This window comes from Scomber scombrus, chromosome 4, assembly GCF_963691925.1.
Source record: "Scomber scombrus chromosome 4, fScoSco1.1, whole genome shotgun sequence".
Classification (NCBI taxonomy): Eukaryota; Metazoa; Chordata; class Actinopteri; order Scombriformes; family Scombridae; genus Scomber; species Scomber scombrus.
Genome location: NC_084973.1, coordinates 27,508,983 through 27,526,966, shown reverse-complemented (window position 1 = coordinate 27,526,966; position 17,984 = coordinate 27,508,983). Strand labels below are relative to the sequence as shown.

At 37.3% G+C, this 17,984-nt stretch overlaps 3 protein-coding genes across 3 annotated transcripts; 2 read left to right on the top strand and 1 right to left on the bottom strand.

Annotated features, from left to right (window-relative positions):
- The first annotated feature begins 5,346 nt into the window (after positions 1–5,346).
- On the top strand, positions 5,347–6,768 carry LOC133979410 (zinc-binding protein A33-like). The gene has a single exon (XM_062417921.1). It carries the CDS (start codon positions 5,347–5,349, stop codon positions 6,766–6,768), a length of 1,422 nt encoding a protein of 473 aa, XP_062273905.1.
- Positions 6,769–11,938: 5,170 nt separating this feature from the next.
- On the top strand, positions 11,939–13,357 carry LOC133979409 (zinc-binding protein A33-like). Its single transcript, XM_062417920.1, has 2 exons — positions 11,939–12,621; positions 12,685–13,357. The coding sequence occupies exons 1-2, from the start codon at positions 11,939–11,941 to the stop codon at positions 13,355–13,357; spliced, it is 1,356 nt and encodes a 451-aa protein (XP_062273904.1).
- Positions 13,358–14,342: 985 nt separating this feature from the next.
- LOC133979072 (UDP-glucuronosyltransferase 2B17-like) lies at positions 14,343–17,834 on the bottom strand. The gene is made up of 2 exons (XM_062417506.1): positions 17,708–17,834; positions 14,343–17,077 (listed from the first exon to the last, which is right to left on the bottom strand). Exon 2 carries the CDS (start codon positions 17,062–17,064, stop codon positions 15,481–15,483), a length of 1,584 nt encoding a protein of 527 aa, XP_062273490.1. The 5' UTR covers positions 17,065–17,077; positions 17,708–17,834; the 3' UTR covers positions 14,343–15,480.
- Positions 17,835–17,984: the final 150 nt, after the last annotated feature.

Sequence of the window (17,984 nt, the reverse complement as noted above, 5' to 3'; positions counted from 1 at the left end):
ATTTTACTGTCTACTCTAATGTCTTTCACATTATCAAGTGATGAACATTAATACAGATAATTAAGTATGTTTGCTGGATTTCATTAGCCTGGTCATTGAGCAATGTTTTGTTCAAATTATGTGATTCTATTTTTTTTTTTTTAAATGTTTAGCTACCTTCAGTTTTAGTTTATATGATTTCTGGATCTTTTGATGAGTTAATCTAGAGATGATCATGTTTAAATTGTTTCTTACACTTTAAACTCAGAGTCTCAGTTGTTCAGTCTAACAAAAATCATTCTGGCTCTGATTATTATTATTTGTTCTTTTGCATTTCAGCAGATCTGATTTGATGTCACAGATATTGTTATTTTTGTTTGTTTGTTGTTATGTAAAATCATGAACACCTAAATTCACCTAATGAATTTCAACAGAATATTTACTGATGTTGTTAAATACTCTGATTGCTCTGATGCTTTCTTGGCTTTTAAAACTCGATTTAGTGTTTAAGTTAGTGTTGTCACCTCTTAAAATAAAGATGAATCCACAAGAAAATATGACTACAAAATGCTGAAACTGTATCACATCATCAGGTCACAAACTTTACAAATCAAAGCTGTTAATTATCCTGGTTATCAGCATCTTGTTTTTAGTCAAACAACATTGTATAGTAGTATATATCCACTGTACTGAATGCTTTGATTGTTTCAGTTTTGTGACAGTTTCAATCATCAGATTTAGATTTTTATATTCTTGAGTCTTTTGATGAGTTATTTCTGTTGTGAATGTGTTGTTTTATTCTTTGGAAACAAGTGTTTTAATATATTTTCATTTTTATTCAGTGTTTAATTCTGACAAAGCTTCTGCAGACTGTGTGTGTGTCATTTTGGTGGTGTATACATGGATTGATAAACTGCAATGTTGAGATGATGATCAGCATAAAAGAAAAAAAAACAGTAGTACATTTTATTAAACAAATCCACAGATGATAAACTGAATGTATGTGTGTTTACTGTCACTGCTTCAAGGCTTGAACATAAACTCTAAAAGTTTTCAATTTAACATAAATAGTTTATATGGATTGTGATTTAAATGTTGTATACAGATTATTTTTATGTTGACTTGAAAGATTAAAGTGAAAAGAAAAAACTTGAAGTTGTGTATTTTTTCATTCAGTCTGGTTCTGCAGTAAGTAGCAGCGGTTCACTCATGATGATCAACAATATTCACTTTAAATTAAAAGACGAGGTTGGAGATATATTTTCCTCCTGCCAAACACTTTGTCTCAAATATTTCACTGTTAAAATGTAAATCAGTGACATCATCATGACTGATAAAAGCAGCAGCACATATATGTTATATTTTCTACTTTCTGCTCTCTGTATCACTAGTGTTGTTTGCACATATACTGTTGTGAAAAACATGAAAATGAATCCTGGAAAATAGTTCAGAATTTGGCTTCATTTTGTAAAAAATAAAATATTACATACTTTTTACCAGTTGGACTTCATATTGTAAACTGACACTTGTAATTCCACTTTTATTAATTTATTGCTGGGTAACAATTGCACAGTTGCACAGGACAGTAAAGGTCAAATGAAGGCTATATAAACCAGTTTCATCCAGTACCTACATGATCTGTGAAAGCTCATTAATGTTTCACGTTTGTAGAATTTATATGAGCTGTAACTTTTTCTTTGTTATTAAGGAAGAAAAAGATGTCAGGATGCAGCCATTTCACATTTTATTTCTCATGTATTACAACACTAAAAAGCTAATATATCAAACAAGCAACTGTACTTTACTGAGTGACTCTGAGGGACATGTTGGCGCCATCTGGTGGTGACAGAGTTACAGAGCAGCATGCACCTCTATAAACAGGAACTGACACTTTTTACATTAAAGTGATGAAACAATACGAAGAAAAACAAACCTAGTCATAGGTAATATATTATTGTAGCTACTAAGGTGATTTACTGCTGTCAGTGTAATTATTCATTTTCTAGAAATAGTAATTTTATAGCAAAGTTTTAACATTGGAGTCTATGGCATTAAAACAGATTACAGATTATTACAGAATTTTAACCTCCTGCAACCCTGCATCTAGCAGTGTGCTAATGTACCTGAGTGCTGGCGTCAAGGCCTCCCGACCATATCGGCATTGCAGAAAAATGGCCAAATATTCATTAATCACCCCTCCCCTCTGCAACTCTGCATCCTCATATGGGGACATAACATTTTGGGATGCAGACATTATATTTCATTCTGTTTAACTTTGACCTGTTGTCCTAATTCGTGTAAACCTTTTGTGCCACCTAGTGGTAGCAAAAACTAAATTCAGTGTAAAAATCTGTTGAACCCAGATGGCAGGCTTCTTGGCCAAGTCAATCAACAGCCGATCACCAAACAAAAGTGGACCAGGTACAAAACCGTATCAAATTGTATGGTTGAACCCTGTTTATTATGCTTAATAACGTTTGTAGTTTGATATGCTGTACAAATCAAACACATTTTAGCAATAGCAAGCTATGACACTGCTAATCAGGAAGTACTCGTTTGAGGACTTTGGGACTTTATTATCGTTTGTGCAAAGGGAAGACGTAAATGTAAGGAAATACAATGTTTTATACACTGGTGAATTAATGTGTGTTGGACATTATTTTGATGCTACTTAGTTTTTCTACTTATCAGGTCCTACTAATACCAAATATCTAGGATAAATTAAAAATGCATACTAGACAAAAGCTTGGGTCTCAGGAGGATAAACCATGTTTATCTTTCCCTTTCCCACATTCATCCCTCTATGGTACTTAGTTTTTGTCCTCTGATGTTGCAGAAAAAATTCAACTAAACTTCTATTAAAAGCAAAGTGTCTATTATTTTGGTTTTTTTCTCTCCTGCACTTAATGCCACAAATATTTCACAGCAAAAATGAAAATCAGTTACTTGATTCTCCAACAGGTTTGTCCAAACTGTCTGTGCATTGTCTGAAGCAGTCAAGAAAAAAAAGGAAAATGTAATCAAAACCAAAAATGATCAACTGAATAGTGTATTTGTGCTTTTTGAAATAAATGACCAAACAGAAATGTTAGAGTTTGAAGAACATTTCATGAGGTTATAAGAAAATCAATTAACTCAAAGACTGTGATGTTGTGACCTCTTGTTTCTCTGTCGGATATATATATTATAAACCTGTAATGGTACACAGAACATTAAACTATTAACCAACTTTTAAGCTCCTTTTTTCTGTAGTCACTTGTTCTTTTCTTTGGGAGTGTATCCTGTCATTTTAATGTTTTGTCTGAACTCTGGGAAGAATAACTGCTGGGAGAAAAGAAGCAAGTAAGAATTTAAAAAAGAATTTAAGAAAGTATATAAAAATATGTACAAACAGGGAGAGGGGGGAGGGAGAGCTATGTACATATTATCAACACAATAGAATTATATATAAATATAAAAATATATACAAAATCCAAAAATATACATAAATAAATACGGTGTGTGAGGTGAGTGTTATGTGTAGGGTTGGGAGTTCAGTGTTCTGATGTCCTGGGGGAAGAAGGCGCTTGCCAGAGGGCAGCCACTGAAAGAGTTTGTTATTGGGGTGGTGAGTGTCCTCAATAATTTTCCTGGCTCTGGTCATGCACCGCCTGGTGTAGATGTCCTGGACCGTTGTGTGTTCAGGATCACTCTGGAGAGCTCTCCTGTCCAGAGCAGTGCAGTTACCCTACGAGGTGGTAATGCTCCCGGTGAGCACAGACTCTATTACTGCGATGTAGAAGACCTTCTGCAGCGCTGTGGAGATGTTGAATTTCCGCAGCCATCTGAGTTGGTACAGGCGTGTCTTGCCTTCTTCACCAGGGTGGAGATGTGGGTAGACCATGTCAAGTTCTCAGAGATGTGAACTCCAAGGTACCTGTAGTTGCTGACTTTCTCTACCGGGGTTCCAAATATACTGAGGAGTGTGATGGTTCCTCTGCTTCTCTCTCCTGAAGTCTACCATCATCTTTTTTGTCTTGGAGACATTCAGGTCCAAGTTGTTGTCCTTACACCATGACGACAACACCTCCACCTCCTCCAGATAGGCTGTCTCCCTGTTGCTGGAGATCAGGCCTACCACCACTGTGTCATCTTTTCACAATGATGTTGGAGGTATAAATTGCTTTACAGTCATGAGTGTAGAGGGATTAGAGCAGAGGACTCAGGTCGCAGCCCTGGGGGTGCTGATGTTGAGGGTGCAGGAGCTGGAGGTGCTGTTCCAGAAAGGTGTTTCCAGTTGGCATCATGGCAGATTCTTCAGATAACAACAGAGAAAAAAGGAAACTCTTGTTTCCCCCCCCCATTTCATTAGATGTTTAAATACTCAAGTAAATATTTAGTACAAGTATCGAGATGCTTCTACTGTACATACAGATTCATATCATCATCATATTCATACCACATAGGTTTCCTACACTGGAGCTGGCACGGGGTCAGCAGTTATGGTAGCAGTGTGCTAATGTACCTGACAGCTGGCAAAAATGTCTATGAATTCTGTGAAACTATGCAGTTTTTTTTAAATAAACAAAACCCACAAATCAAAAGGAAGTGCATGATAACTACCCTGTGTGTGCACAGGTTTTAAGACACATCTTCTTCTATCTGTTGGTAATAAAAGCAGAAAGCAGCTTTTATTACTGTTAGTAATTCACCAATAAAAGAGGAGGGTGAAAACAAAAACATAAGGAAGTATCATAATGCACCAATGCTTTTTAGAGTCACAAGGGCAGGAACAGGCTGATAAAACATGTAACACAGATTCCAGACAAGTAAATGAGTGTAACCAGCTAAAAAACTTAATTGAAATCTTTTTGAATATGGGAAAATAAAACATCAGCTAAGACAATTATCATCCAACACAGACAGAGACACTTACAAACACACCTCATTAATGTTTTCTCACATCATTTAGTAACTTCACTAAATGAAAGTCACTTTGACCTAAAGTGTATTTAATTTTGTGATGCAGTACACATCTGCTACATTAGTGGAATAAAAATCTCAACCTTGCTGTTTGTGTTTAGATTTCTGTCACTGTCCAGAATAAACTTTAATGTCTTAAGGACAAGGTGCATAGGTTTTAGGCCGCATTTCGTTCTATCTGTTGGTAATAAAAGCAGAAAGCAGCTTTTATTACCATTAATGGTTAACCAATAAAAGAGGAGGGTGAAGTTGAATGCTGAATCTCACATTTTGAACAGAGCCACAATGCCATTACAGGGTTGGGATCTCCGACTGAACAAAGCTCACTTGGAGGACTGTAAGAAAGAAGCTGGAAATTAAAAATCGGTGAATCTTTCTTTAAAAACAATTTGGAATATAGAGAAAATGGCTGAGAAAGATGCTCTTCTCAGAGGTTATCTGAGCTGCCATGTGTGTTCAGAGACTTTCAGAGATCCTGTGTCTCTGAGCTGCAGCCACAGTTTCTGTTCAAGCTGTCTGCAAAAATTCTGGGAACAAGCTAAATACAAAAACTGTCCCATTTGTAAAAGAAAATCTTCAAAAGAAGATCCTGGGGTGAACTTTTCACTGAAGGAACTAGCTGACTCATTTGCCGGGAGACAGGAAGATGGATCATCTGAGACAGAAAAAGAAGAAAAGAAGGTGGAGGTGGTGTGTAGCAAACATGAAGAAGAGCCTACATTTTTTTGTAAAGATGAACAGAGAGCTGTGTGTCCTGTCTGTGAGGTTTCTCTCCACCACGGTCACAAAGTGGTTCCTGTAGAAGAAGCAGTCAGTGACCTGAAGGACCAGCTGAGATCTGACTTAAAGCCTCTACAGGACAAGAAAGACACATGCAAACAAGTGGAGAAAACATACAATGAAATGATTCAACACTCCATGAAGCAGCTGTTGTCCACAGAGAAGCAGATCAGAGCAGTATTCAACAAGCTCCACCAGTTCCTGAGAGAGGAAGAGGAGTCCAGACTGGCAGCTCTGAAGGAGGAAGAGGAGCAGAAGGGGAAGACTATGAGCAGAGAGATGAAGACAATTGAGGAGCAGATCTCCTCTCTGTCAGACAGTATCTCTGCTGTTGAAGAAGACCTGCAGAAACACAACGTGTCATTCCTCAGCAGTTATAAAACCACTCAGACCAGAGCCAGAGCCCAGAGCTCACTGTCAGATCCACAGCTGGTCTCAGGAGCGCTGATAGATGAGGCCAAACACCTGGGCAACCTGTCCTTCAGAGTCTGGGAGAAGATGAAGGAGAAGGTCCACTTCAGTCCTGTCATACTGGACCCAAACACTGCACATCCCAGACTCTGTATGTCTGATGATCTGACCAGTGTGAGATTTGGAGACACAAGACAGCAGCTCCCTGATAATCCAGAGAGACATACTAAGTTTGCCAATGTTCTGGGCTCTGAGGGCTTCAGCTCAGGGAAACACAGCTGGGAGGTGGAGGTGGGAGACCATCCTGTCTGGACTGTGGGTTTGGCTAAAGAGTCAGTTGACAGGAAAGGAAAGATATTTGCTTCACCAGAATATGGAATCTGGTGTTTACTGCATCGTAGTGGAAAATACACTGATGGTTCTGGTAAGACTGTCACAGAGAAGAAGAGTCTCCAGAGGATCAGAGTCCAGCTGGACTATGACAGGGGGGAGGTGTCCTTCTACGACCCTGAAGACAAGACTCACATCTACACTCACAGAGACACTTTCACTAAGAAAATTTTCCCTTATTTCAGTATTGGACCAGCTGGTAATGCAAAAACCATTGATATGAAAATCTGTCAAACTGACATTTAACTGATATGTTTCAGTGTGTGTGTGTGTGTGTGTGTGTGTGTGTGGTGGGGGGGGGAGGAGAGAGGAGGGGGGGAACTGTTTTACATAATCAAGTGAAAAACATTAATGCAGATAATTAAGTCTGTTTGTTATACCTTATTAGTCGGAGTTGGAGGTCGTTGAGGAATTTTTTGTTCAGGTAATGTTACTCTACTTTTTAATTACATTTTTAATATTTCAGTCATCAGATTTATATTTTTATATTTTTGAGACTTTTGGTGAGTTTTTCTGTTGTGAATGTGTTGTTTTAGTTTTTGGAAACAAGTGTTTTAATATAGTTTTATTTTAATTCAGTGTTTAATTCTGACAGAGCTTCTGCAGACTGATGGTGTATACATGGATTGATGAACTGCAAACTTTTAAGTCGGAAAGGACAAGTTGAAAAGGTTTTAGGCCACGTCTTTTCCTATCTGTTGTTAATAAAAGCAGAAAGCAGCTTTTATTACTGTTAATGATTAACCAATGAAATAGCTTGGTGAAAGATTAAACAATAGCACAAACCATAAGGAAGTACATGATAACTGTGTATCACAATGCACCGACTGTGTATGTCAAAACAGTAGTACATTTTATTAAACAAATCCACAGATGATAAACTGAATGTATGTGTGTTGACTGTAACGTTTTCAAGGCTTGAACATAAACTCTAAAATAAATAATTTACAACAGTTTCCTCCAGAAATAAATCTGTTTTCTGTTTGAGACTTTGTATTTCTTCATTTAAGGTGTTAATATGGATTGTGATTTAAATGTTGTATAAAGGTTACTTTTATGTTGGCTTTCATAATTTTCACCTGAAAGATTAAAGTGAAAAAAAAACTGAAGTTGTGTATTTTTTCATTCAGTCTGGTTCAGCAATAAGTAGCAACAGTTCACTCATGATGAGAAGACTTTATTCACTTTAATTTAAAGGACGAGGTTGGAGATATATTTGCCTCTTGCCAAACACTTTATGCCACAAATATTTCACTGTTAAAATGTAAATCAGTGACATCATCATGACTGATAAAAGCAGCAGCACATATATGTTATATTTTCTAAATCCTGCTCTCTGTATCACTAGTGTTGTTTGCTCATATACTGTTGTGAAAAACATGAAAACGAATCTTGGAAAATAGTTCAGAATTTGGCTTCATTTTGTAAAAAATAAAATATTACATACTTTTTACCAGTTGGACTTCATATTGTAAACTGACACTTGTAATTCCACTTTTATTAATTTATTGCTGGGTAACAATTGCACAGTTGCACAGGACAGTAAAGGTCAAATGAAGGCTATATAAACCAGTTTCATCCAGTACCTACATGATCTGTGAAAGCTCATTAATGTTTCACGTTTGTAGAATTTATATGAGCTGTAACTTTTTCTTTGTTATTAAGGAAGAAAAAGATGTCAGGATGCAGCCATTTCACATTTTATTTATCATGTATTACAACACTAAAAAGCTAATATATCAAACAAGCAACTGTACTTTACTGAGTGACTCTGAGGGACATGTTGGCGCCATCTGGTGGTGACGGAGTTACAGAGCAGCATGCACCTCTATAAACAGGAATTGACACTTTTTACATTAAAGTGATGAAACAATACGAAGAAAAACAAACCTAGTCATAGGTAATATATTATTGTAGCTACTAAGGTGATTTATAGCTGTCAGTGTGATTATTCTTTTTCTAGAAATAGTAATTTTGTAGCAGAGTTTTAACATTGGAGTCTATGGCATGGCGTTGTTTAAAACAGATTGCAGATTATTACTGAATTTTAACCTCCTGCAACTCTGCATCCTCATATGGGGACATTACATTCTGGGTTAGCAGGACCTTATATTTCACTCTGTTTAACTTTGACCTGTTGTCCTCATTTGTGTATACCTTGTGTGCCACCTAGTGGTAACAAAAAGCACAATTCAGTGTTAAAATCTGTTGAACCCAGATGGCAGGCATCTTGGCCAAGTCAATCAACAGCCGATCCCCAAACAAAAGTGGACCAGGTACAAAATCAAATTGTATGGTTGAAACTTGTTTATTTATGCTTAATAACGTCTGTAATTTGATATGCTGTACAAATTTGACAGATTTTAGCAATAGTAAGCTACGACACTGCTAATCAGGAAGTACTCGTTTGAGGACATTGGGACTTTATTATCGTTTGTGCAAAGGGAAGACGTAAATGTATGGAAACTGTTTTATACACTGGTGAATTAATGTGTGTTGGACCTTATTTTGATACTGCTTAGTTTTTGTACTTATCAGGTCCTACTAATCCCAAATATAGTCCCGTTTCTCTACTGCAGAACACTTAATGACACAAATATTTCACAGCAAAAAAGCAAATCAGTGACTTGATTCTCCAGCAGGTTTGTCCAAACTGTCTGTGCAATGTCAAATTTGAAGCAGTCAAGAAAAAAAGGAAAATTTAATAAAAAAACAAAAATGATAAACTGAATATATTGGTGCTTTTTGAAATAAATGATCAAACAGAGAAATGTTAGAGTTTGAATAACATTTCCTGATGGTTATTAGAGACATGCTGCCATTTTGGGGTTATAAGAAAATTAATTAACTCAAAGACAGTGATGTTGACACCCCTTGTTTCTCTGTTAGAGATATATTATAACCTGTAATGGTACACAGAACATTAAACTATTAACCAACTTTTAAGCTGCTTTTTTTCTCTCGTCACATGTTCTTTTCTTTGGGAGTGGGAGGGACAAAATATTTCTTCTGTCACTATGAGTCCACATGATGGTGACAAAATACACATTTTGTTCACAGCCTGTCAGTGTGTTAAAATGGTTAATTTCATTTCCACTTCTGAGAGTGACTTATATATTTTTACATTTTTACTTACTTTTTGAACATAAAATTCAGTTTACTTCAAGGAAACTGACACTCTACTTGTTATATTTTCACTATATGGACAAGGGTATTTGAAAGTAATCTGTGGATGCATCTCATTATGGTTCTTCCCCAAGCACCAATTGAGTTTCACATTTATTTTTTGCTGCTGTAGCATCGTTATCGTCAAACTCAAAATTACTTTAAAATATCTTTAATTTACTTTCCCCCTTTTCTATTGGTGCTTCTTTTACTCTTTCCTTTTCTGCAGCGTTAAAAAAGAAGTACACACAGTGCAACATAAAGATCTATATCAGTTCATGTTTTCTTTCATCCCACCAAAAACTTTACACCACAAATATTTCTCTGATAAAGTGTAAATCAGTGACATCAGTGTAACTGACACTACACAATATCTTGTAGGAATCAGTCTTAAAGTGAGCAGCTCCCTTGTGTCTCATGACAAACTCGATCCAGAACATGGCTCGGTCCAGAGGCTTCATGGGCTGGTCTGTGCAGCCTGGGAGCTCCTTAAAGTTATTCCTGTAGGGCGGCTCGTAAAGCTCTGCCTTCGCTGCCTACAGGAGGTCCTCCATGCATCTCCATCCTGATGTAGTTTTCACCACCCTCTGTAATGCCTTACTATTGAAGGAAGTTCAACTAGAGTACCAAGCAGTGATGTAGCCAGTCAGGACACACACATTCACTTTTTGTGACGTTTTTTAAATGTTTGTGTATGGGCTCAGTTTCCTTTTGTTTATCTCCACAAAGGGGGCAAACAAAGTCCAGATATTGTGTCTGTAATTAAACTGCATTTCTGAATTCAGTTGAAAGCACTTTTCACACTCACTGTCTACTGTACACGAGGTGAAGGTGAATCAGTAAATACTATAAAACTATTAATTGTTTCTTAAAGTATCATTTATACCTGATTAACTCTGAAGAGAAATAATCACATATGATTATTTATGAATTACATCAGAAGTCTGGTACAAGTCTTACACATCACACCTTGAGTGATGACAGAAACAGTATTTAGTATTTTAGGGGTTTTGCAATGAAAATGAACAAAAAGTGGAAAAAAGCACATGAAAACCATTTTCTATGAATTCTATGAAACTATGCAGTACTTTTTTTAAAGATTAAAAAAACACAAATCATAAGGAAGTAGCTAACTACACTGTGTAATAAATGTTAATAAAAGATGAGTCCAAAGATGAGTGAAAGAGCGTGACCAGAAGAAAAGTTTATAACACTGACTGCTCCAACCTAACATTTAAACCTGATTTGTGAACAGAGACACTTACAAACACACTTCATTAATATTTCCTCAAATCATTTAGTAAATAAATGTCATTTTGTGAATCTGTTATCATTGTTTTGTTTTTTATTGTCTGTTTTTCGTACAGTTTCACCATCTTCACTGTGACATGACATGTATGCAACTTCTCTACCTTAACCTTCCTGTGTTTAGATTTCTGTCACTGTCCAGAATAAACGTTTATGTCTTAAGGACAAGGTTTACAGGTTTTAGGACACATCTTCTTCTATCTGTTGGTAATAAAAGCAGAAAGCAGTTTTTATTACTGTCAATGATTAACCAATAAGCAAAGAGGGTGAAAATAAAAAAATAAAAAAAATAAAAATAGCACAAACAATAAGGAAGTGTCACAGTGCATCAATGTGTCTTAGATTCATAAGGGTAGGAGCAGGCTAGTAAAACATGTCACACAGAGTCCAGACAAGTAAATGAGTGTAACCAGCTAAAAAACGTATTGAAATCTATTTGAATACGGAACAGTAACATATAAATCTCATTAATGTTTCCTCACATCATTTAGTAAATAAACAGCATCGTGAGATCAGTGTTTATCTATCAGTTCCTCTGTCTTTGCTTTGACCTGAAGCATATTTAACTTTGTGATGCAGTACACATCTGCTACATTAGTGGGATACAATCATAACCTTCCTGTCTGTGTTTAGATTTATGTCACTGTCCATAATAAACAATAAACTTTTATGTCTTAAGGACAAGGTGCATAGGTTTTAGGACACATCTTCTATCTGTTGGTAATAAAAGCAGAAAGCAGCTTTTATGACCAAAAATGATTTACAAATAAAAGAGGTGGGGTGAAGCTAAACGCTGATTCGGACATTTTGAACAGAGCAACAACGCCATTACAGGGTTGGGATCTCTGTCTGAACAACGCTCACTTGGAGGATTGTAAGAAACGAACTGGAAATTAAAAATAAGTGAGACTTTCTTTGAAAAACAGTGTGGAAAATAGAGAAAATGGCTGAGAAAATTGCTCTTGTTGAAAACTTACTGAGCTGCCATGTATGTTCAGAGACTTTCAGAGATCCTATGTCTCTGAACTGCAGCCACAGCTTCTGTTCAAGCTGTCTGCAAACATTCTGGGAACAAGCTAAAAACAAAAACTGTCCCATTTGTAAAAGAAAATCTTCAAAAGATCCAGAAGTGAACTTTGCACTGAAGAAACTAGCTGACTCGTTTGCCGGGAGACAGAAAGCTGGATCATCTGAGACAGAAAAAGGAGAAAAGATGGTGGAGGTGGTGTGTAGCAAACACCAAGAAGATCCTACATTGTTCTGTGAGGATGAACAGAGAGCTGTGTGTCCTGTCTGTGATTTAACTCACCAAAAAGATCACAAGGTGGTTCCTGTAGAACAAGTAGTCAGTGACCTGAAGGACCAGCTGAAATCTGACTTAAAGTCTCTACAAGACAAGAGGGGCAAATACAATCAAGTGAAGGAAACATACAAGGAAATGATTGAATACACCAAGAAGCAGCTGTTGTCCACAGAGAAGCAGATCAGAGCAGAGTTCAACAAGCTCCAACAGTTCCTGAAAGAGGAAGAGAAGTCCAGACTGGCAGCTCTGGGGGAGGATGGGAAACAGAAAAGGAAGACTATGAGCAGAGAGATGAAGATGATTCAGGATCAGATCTCCTCTCTGTCAGACAGTATCTCTGCTGTTGAAGAAGACCTGCAGAAACACAACGTGTCATTCCTCAGCAGTTATAAACCCACTCAGACCAGAGCCAGAGCCGAGAGCTCACTGTCAGATTCACAGCTGGTCTCAGGAGCGCTGATAGATGTGGCCAAACACCTGGGAAACCTGTCCTTCAGAGTCTGGGAGAAGATGAAGGAGAAGGTCCACTTCAGTCCTGTTATTCTGGACCCAAACACTGCAGACCCCCGTCTCCATCTTTCTGATGATCTGACCAGTGTGAGAAAAGGAGACGCAAAGGAGCAGCTCCCTGATAATCCAGAGAGACATACTAATTATTGCAATGTTCTGGGCTCTGAGGGCTTCAGCTCAGGGAAACATAGCTGGGAGGTGGAGGTGGGAGACAATCCTGGTTGGTTTGTGGGTTTGGCTAAAGAGTCAGCAGACAGGAAGAGAGCGTGTTCTGCCTCACCAGATTCAGGAATCTGGTGTTTAGAATATCGCAGAGGAAAATACACTGATGGTTCTGGTAAGACTGTCACAAAGAAGAAGAGTCTCCAGAAGATCAGAGTCAAGCTGAACTATGACAGGGGGGAGGTCTCCTTCTACGACCCTGAAGACAAGACTCACATCTACACCCACAGAGACAATTTCACTGAGAAACTCTTCCCTTATTTCAGTATTGAAGATTCTCGGGATGCTGAAAACATTGATATCAAAATCTGTCAAACTGAGACTTAACTCTTGAAAGACAATTAACATTTTACTGTGTTTAGATTTCATAAGGGAAAAAAACATAAATAACAATTACTTGAAAGAAAAGAATAAACATTGAAATTATTTCACATAATCAAGTAAAAAACAGTTAATGAAGTCTGTCATTAAGATAAGATAATGAAGTCTGTCATCTTTTGATGAGTTATTTCAGTGATGTTTACATTTTTAAATTACAATTTAAACTCTCAGTTGTTCGGTGTATCAAAAATCATTCTGGCTCTGATTTTTTATTATTTGTTCTTTTGTTCTTCAACAGATCTGATTTGTTGTCACAGATATTGTTTTTCATGTTTTTATGCAAAATCATGAACACCTAAACTTTTGTTCTTAACTAAATTTTAAAAGATGTTGAGCCGTTCATGATTTAGTTATTTTCTCTTTAAAACAAATGTATTTAAGATGGTGACTCCTGATTTTGATATTATACTGACTTTGTAATGATGATGTTAAATACTCTGATTGCTCTGATGCTGTCTAAGCTTTTAAAAATAGATTGTAAGATAATGTGTAAGTTAGTTGTGTCACCACTTAAAATAGAGATGAATCCACAAGAAAATATGACTACAAACTGCTGAAACTGTATCACATCATCAGGCCACAAACTTTACAAATCAAAGCTGTTAATTATCCTGGTTATCAGCATCTTGTTTTTAGTCAAACAACATTGTATAGTAGTATATATCCACTGTACTGAATGCTTTGATTGTTTCAGTTTAGTGACAGTTTCAGTCATCAGATTTAGATTTGTATATTATTTTTAATACTTTTAATGAGTTATTTCTGTTGTGAATCTGTTGTTTTATGCTTTGATAACAAGTGTTTTAATATCGTGTTTAATTCTGAATGAGCTTCTGCAGACTATGTGTGTCATTTTGGTGGTGTATACATGGATTGATAAACTGCAATGTTGAGATGAGGCTCTGCATAAAAGAAAGAAACAGCACTACAATTGTGTTTAAACTGTTTTCTGAATCAACTCTCTTTAATAAAATGTACATTTGATGGATGCTGTTTGTCATGATGTGCATTGAATCACCAGTTTCTTTACATACAGTACATAAAAGTTAAAATCTTACAAAATAATGATACAATTTATTTTTCTAAAATTATTTTTTTTATTTTAACCCATGAAAAGTTTAAATTTCAATTTCTTTTTTCAAAACATTACATCTCTCACTGAAATTGTTTCAACTTCAGTTTTCAGAACACAACGTTTCATAATCTTTGTGTCTCCTCTTTAACATTTATGGACAGTCCTAACTTATTTAATTTATATTTCCTTTTATAAAGTCATATGACAGATTAACTGACTGTAGAAGCCTGAAACAACCTCATGATGAAAAAAAGCCAAAACATGTGGGTAATTAAGTGTGACATATTAGAGAATAGTTGTGTAGCCTGTTAATTTTAATGGAGTCGTGTTAATTCTCACACTGGTCTGTACATCGCTGTGTGTGATCTCAGAATAAGAAATGTGAATCAGACCAAGAGATGGATAAACTTTTCCCTACTATGAACTGACTGAATTACTAAATGCTCCAAGGGACAATTTAATATTACAGTTTGCATTTTGTAAAATAAATTTAAAAAGAAACAAAACATTCCAGCTGTTATTAACCATTGTAGCAGTCTGTTATAGACAGACTCATTAAGAGAAGAAGTACTGAGGGTTTGTGTAGAAAGAGCTGTAGTGATGAGACTCTAAAATTGTTGTTCTTTAGATTTGATGAACATGTTTAGTCAGTCAGCACTGAAGGATACATACAGAACAGCATGGACATTTTGTTGTTCCTGTTACAGCCATGAGATGGACACAAAGGGCACATTTTCTTCAAAGCCTGGTCATTTTGAACACTCAATATTATTGTTTGGTCAATAGTATCAACTCTGTATCCTGAATAGAAAAAGTCAGTTCTGTGGCTCTTGATTATTCATAAAGCATGAATATCAAAATCATTGTAGAAAGAAAAATCTATGAACAAATTGGATTCAATCTAAGACACGTTTTTTTGGCTCTTAAGAGGCTCACACTCTATGCTGCTGTCATTAAAACTCAGTTATCCAAGTTACACATTATTTCTACTACATTATTTTGGGTTGTTTTTTTTCCCACCAAACACTTTACACCACAAACATTTCACTGTTAAAATACAAATCAGTGACATCAGCGTGACTGACGCTAGCAACAGTGTGATTACATCTATGCAGTGGTACTGAATCCAGGACATCTTGTAGGAGTTGGTCTTTAAGTGAGCAGCACCCTTGTGTCTCATGACAAACTCGATCCAGAACATGGCTCGGTCCAGAGGCTTCATGGGCTGGTCTCTGTGCAGCCTGGAGAGCTCCTGAATGTTCTTCCTGTAGGACGGCTCGTAAAGCACCACTTTCAACACCTCCAGGAAGTTGTCTTTGTTCAATGTGCCGATGTCCAGCACTCTGGCAACGCCCTTAGCTCTCATTCTGAACAGGTTATCGCGCTGATCAAACACCAGAGGAAGGCCGACGATGGGAACTCCATGGTAGATGGCCTCTTGAAGTCCGTTGGTGCCTCCGTGGGCCACAAACAATCTTGTCTTTGGGTGTCCTAAGAGGTCATTCTGCGGCAGCCAGTCCACCAGCAAGGTGTTGTTTCCCAGGGTGGATGGTCTCTTTCCAGTATGCCTCCAGATGACTTTCTGAGGTAACTGTGCAAAAGCAGCAGCCACATCTTCTGCTATATCCTCAGGGAGATTCCCCACCAAGGTCCCCAAACTCATAATAATGACACCGTGCTCCGCAGAGCTCTGGACAAAGTCCTTCAGATCTTGAGGAAGCACTTTGGACGGTTTACACTGAAACCCACCCATGTACACAACGTTAGGCATGGTGGGACGAGGGAACTCAAAGGTGAAGTCAGTTCTCATCAGCCAAATATCTGCTGCCTGAACGAGCTCATCATAGTGGACATCAGGACCAAAGTGACGGTGGACAAATGGTGTGTAGTGAGGCTCTTTTATCATATTGCGGTTATAAAGTACCATTAATGAGAAAAAAACATTTTTCACCCTTTGCCAAAAACTCATCTTATCAGTCAGTTCACTGCCTACTATGGGAACATATGAGAGAGGTGAGGGGGCAACTGTGTAATGTCCATCTTCCAGGATTGTCCATCGTACATTGAAGACCAGAGGCAGACCCAACCGATGAGCCAGAAGAACCCCTCCACCGAAGCAAGGGTCAGTCAGAAGAACATCATATTCGGCCTCTTGGAAGAACTGCATCAGTTTAGCATCCTCAAAAATCTTTTGCATTTTATCAACCACAGCTTTGTGAATATTATCTACCATCTTCATAAACTCATCTCCAGCTTTGATGTAAGCTAAACCTGAAATGTGGAACTCACGTAGGAGCTGCATCATTTTTGTTGCGAAATTATTCATTTCGTTCACATCAAATCCAGGAACAACATCGAGGGTGATTGACTGGTACTGATGGGACTCTGCTTTGATGTACCCACTGGTTTTGGGTTTGATCACTGTGATGTTGTGACCTCTGGAGTGGAGCTCTTGGATGAGGACCTTCATGTTGACCCAGTGGCTTCCATCCGCAGGGAAAACAAGGACTTTCCCTCCATCGGCACTGAGAAGAGAGCAGAGTAGTGCAGCCATTGTCATCAGTCTGAACTGGATCATCTTTGAGGTGAAGCTGGAGTCATAAAAACAAAGAAGAGGTTCAACTTTAACAGGTTGACTTCACATTGTGATCAGAAAGGTATCAGTGTTCACTGTAGACGGTCTAATATTTGTTTTCTGATCCAACAGAATTTGGATTTCATTGTTAAAACACTTGAACAGATCATTTGAGAAAACAGAGAGTTGAAGACAGTTGAAATGTTTGCCTCTTTAACATTTTGAAATCTTCCAGCAGTTTCATGCAGTTGTTTTAAACAACAGAATAGAATCAGTCACGTCAGATGTAGTGGGCTGGCAGCAGGGTTCACAATTTCTTGTAACTATTTACTCAAAAAATTACATTTTTTGGTACTGAATATCTGTCTTATCTGACATGTTTGCTCCACTACTCTGAAATGAGATGAATCCACACTCATATGCACACATTCTCCACAACTCTTCTATTTATTCTGCAGAGAGACGAACAAGTAAAACATCAGCGTGTGTTTCTGTACATGTTGGGATATCTGCAGTCTGAAGGGCTGAAGGCTAAACACTTATCAACAAGCTCAGTTTGCACCTTGTTGTTAAGTGTCACTCAAGTTGTGATGCAAGCTGAGTGACAACGTCTCGATTCAATGACAAGAATTCATTTTTTACTCACAGTGGGAAGATGTTGTACAGCAGATTAACAGTCTCTTTGTCTCCGAGTCGGCAGCAGATCAACACTTTTCATAGTTGTGTTGACTGAAAAGCTTTATGATGAGTGTTGTGCAATATGATCAAAGTTCATTGTTCAGAGGTGCCTTTCTCTCTGAACAGACCCATGAAAGAGATTACTGTCACTGTAGTTTTTATATTTCAGAGCATTTATTGAAACAAATGACCAAACAGAGAAATTTTACTACTGAGAGTTTGAAGACCATTTCCTGATGGTTTTA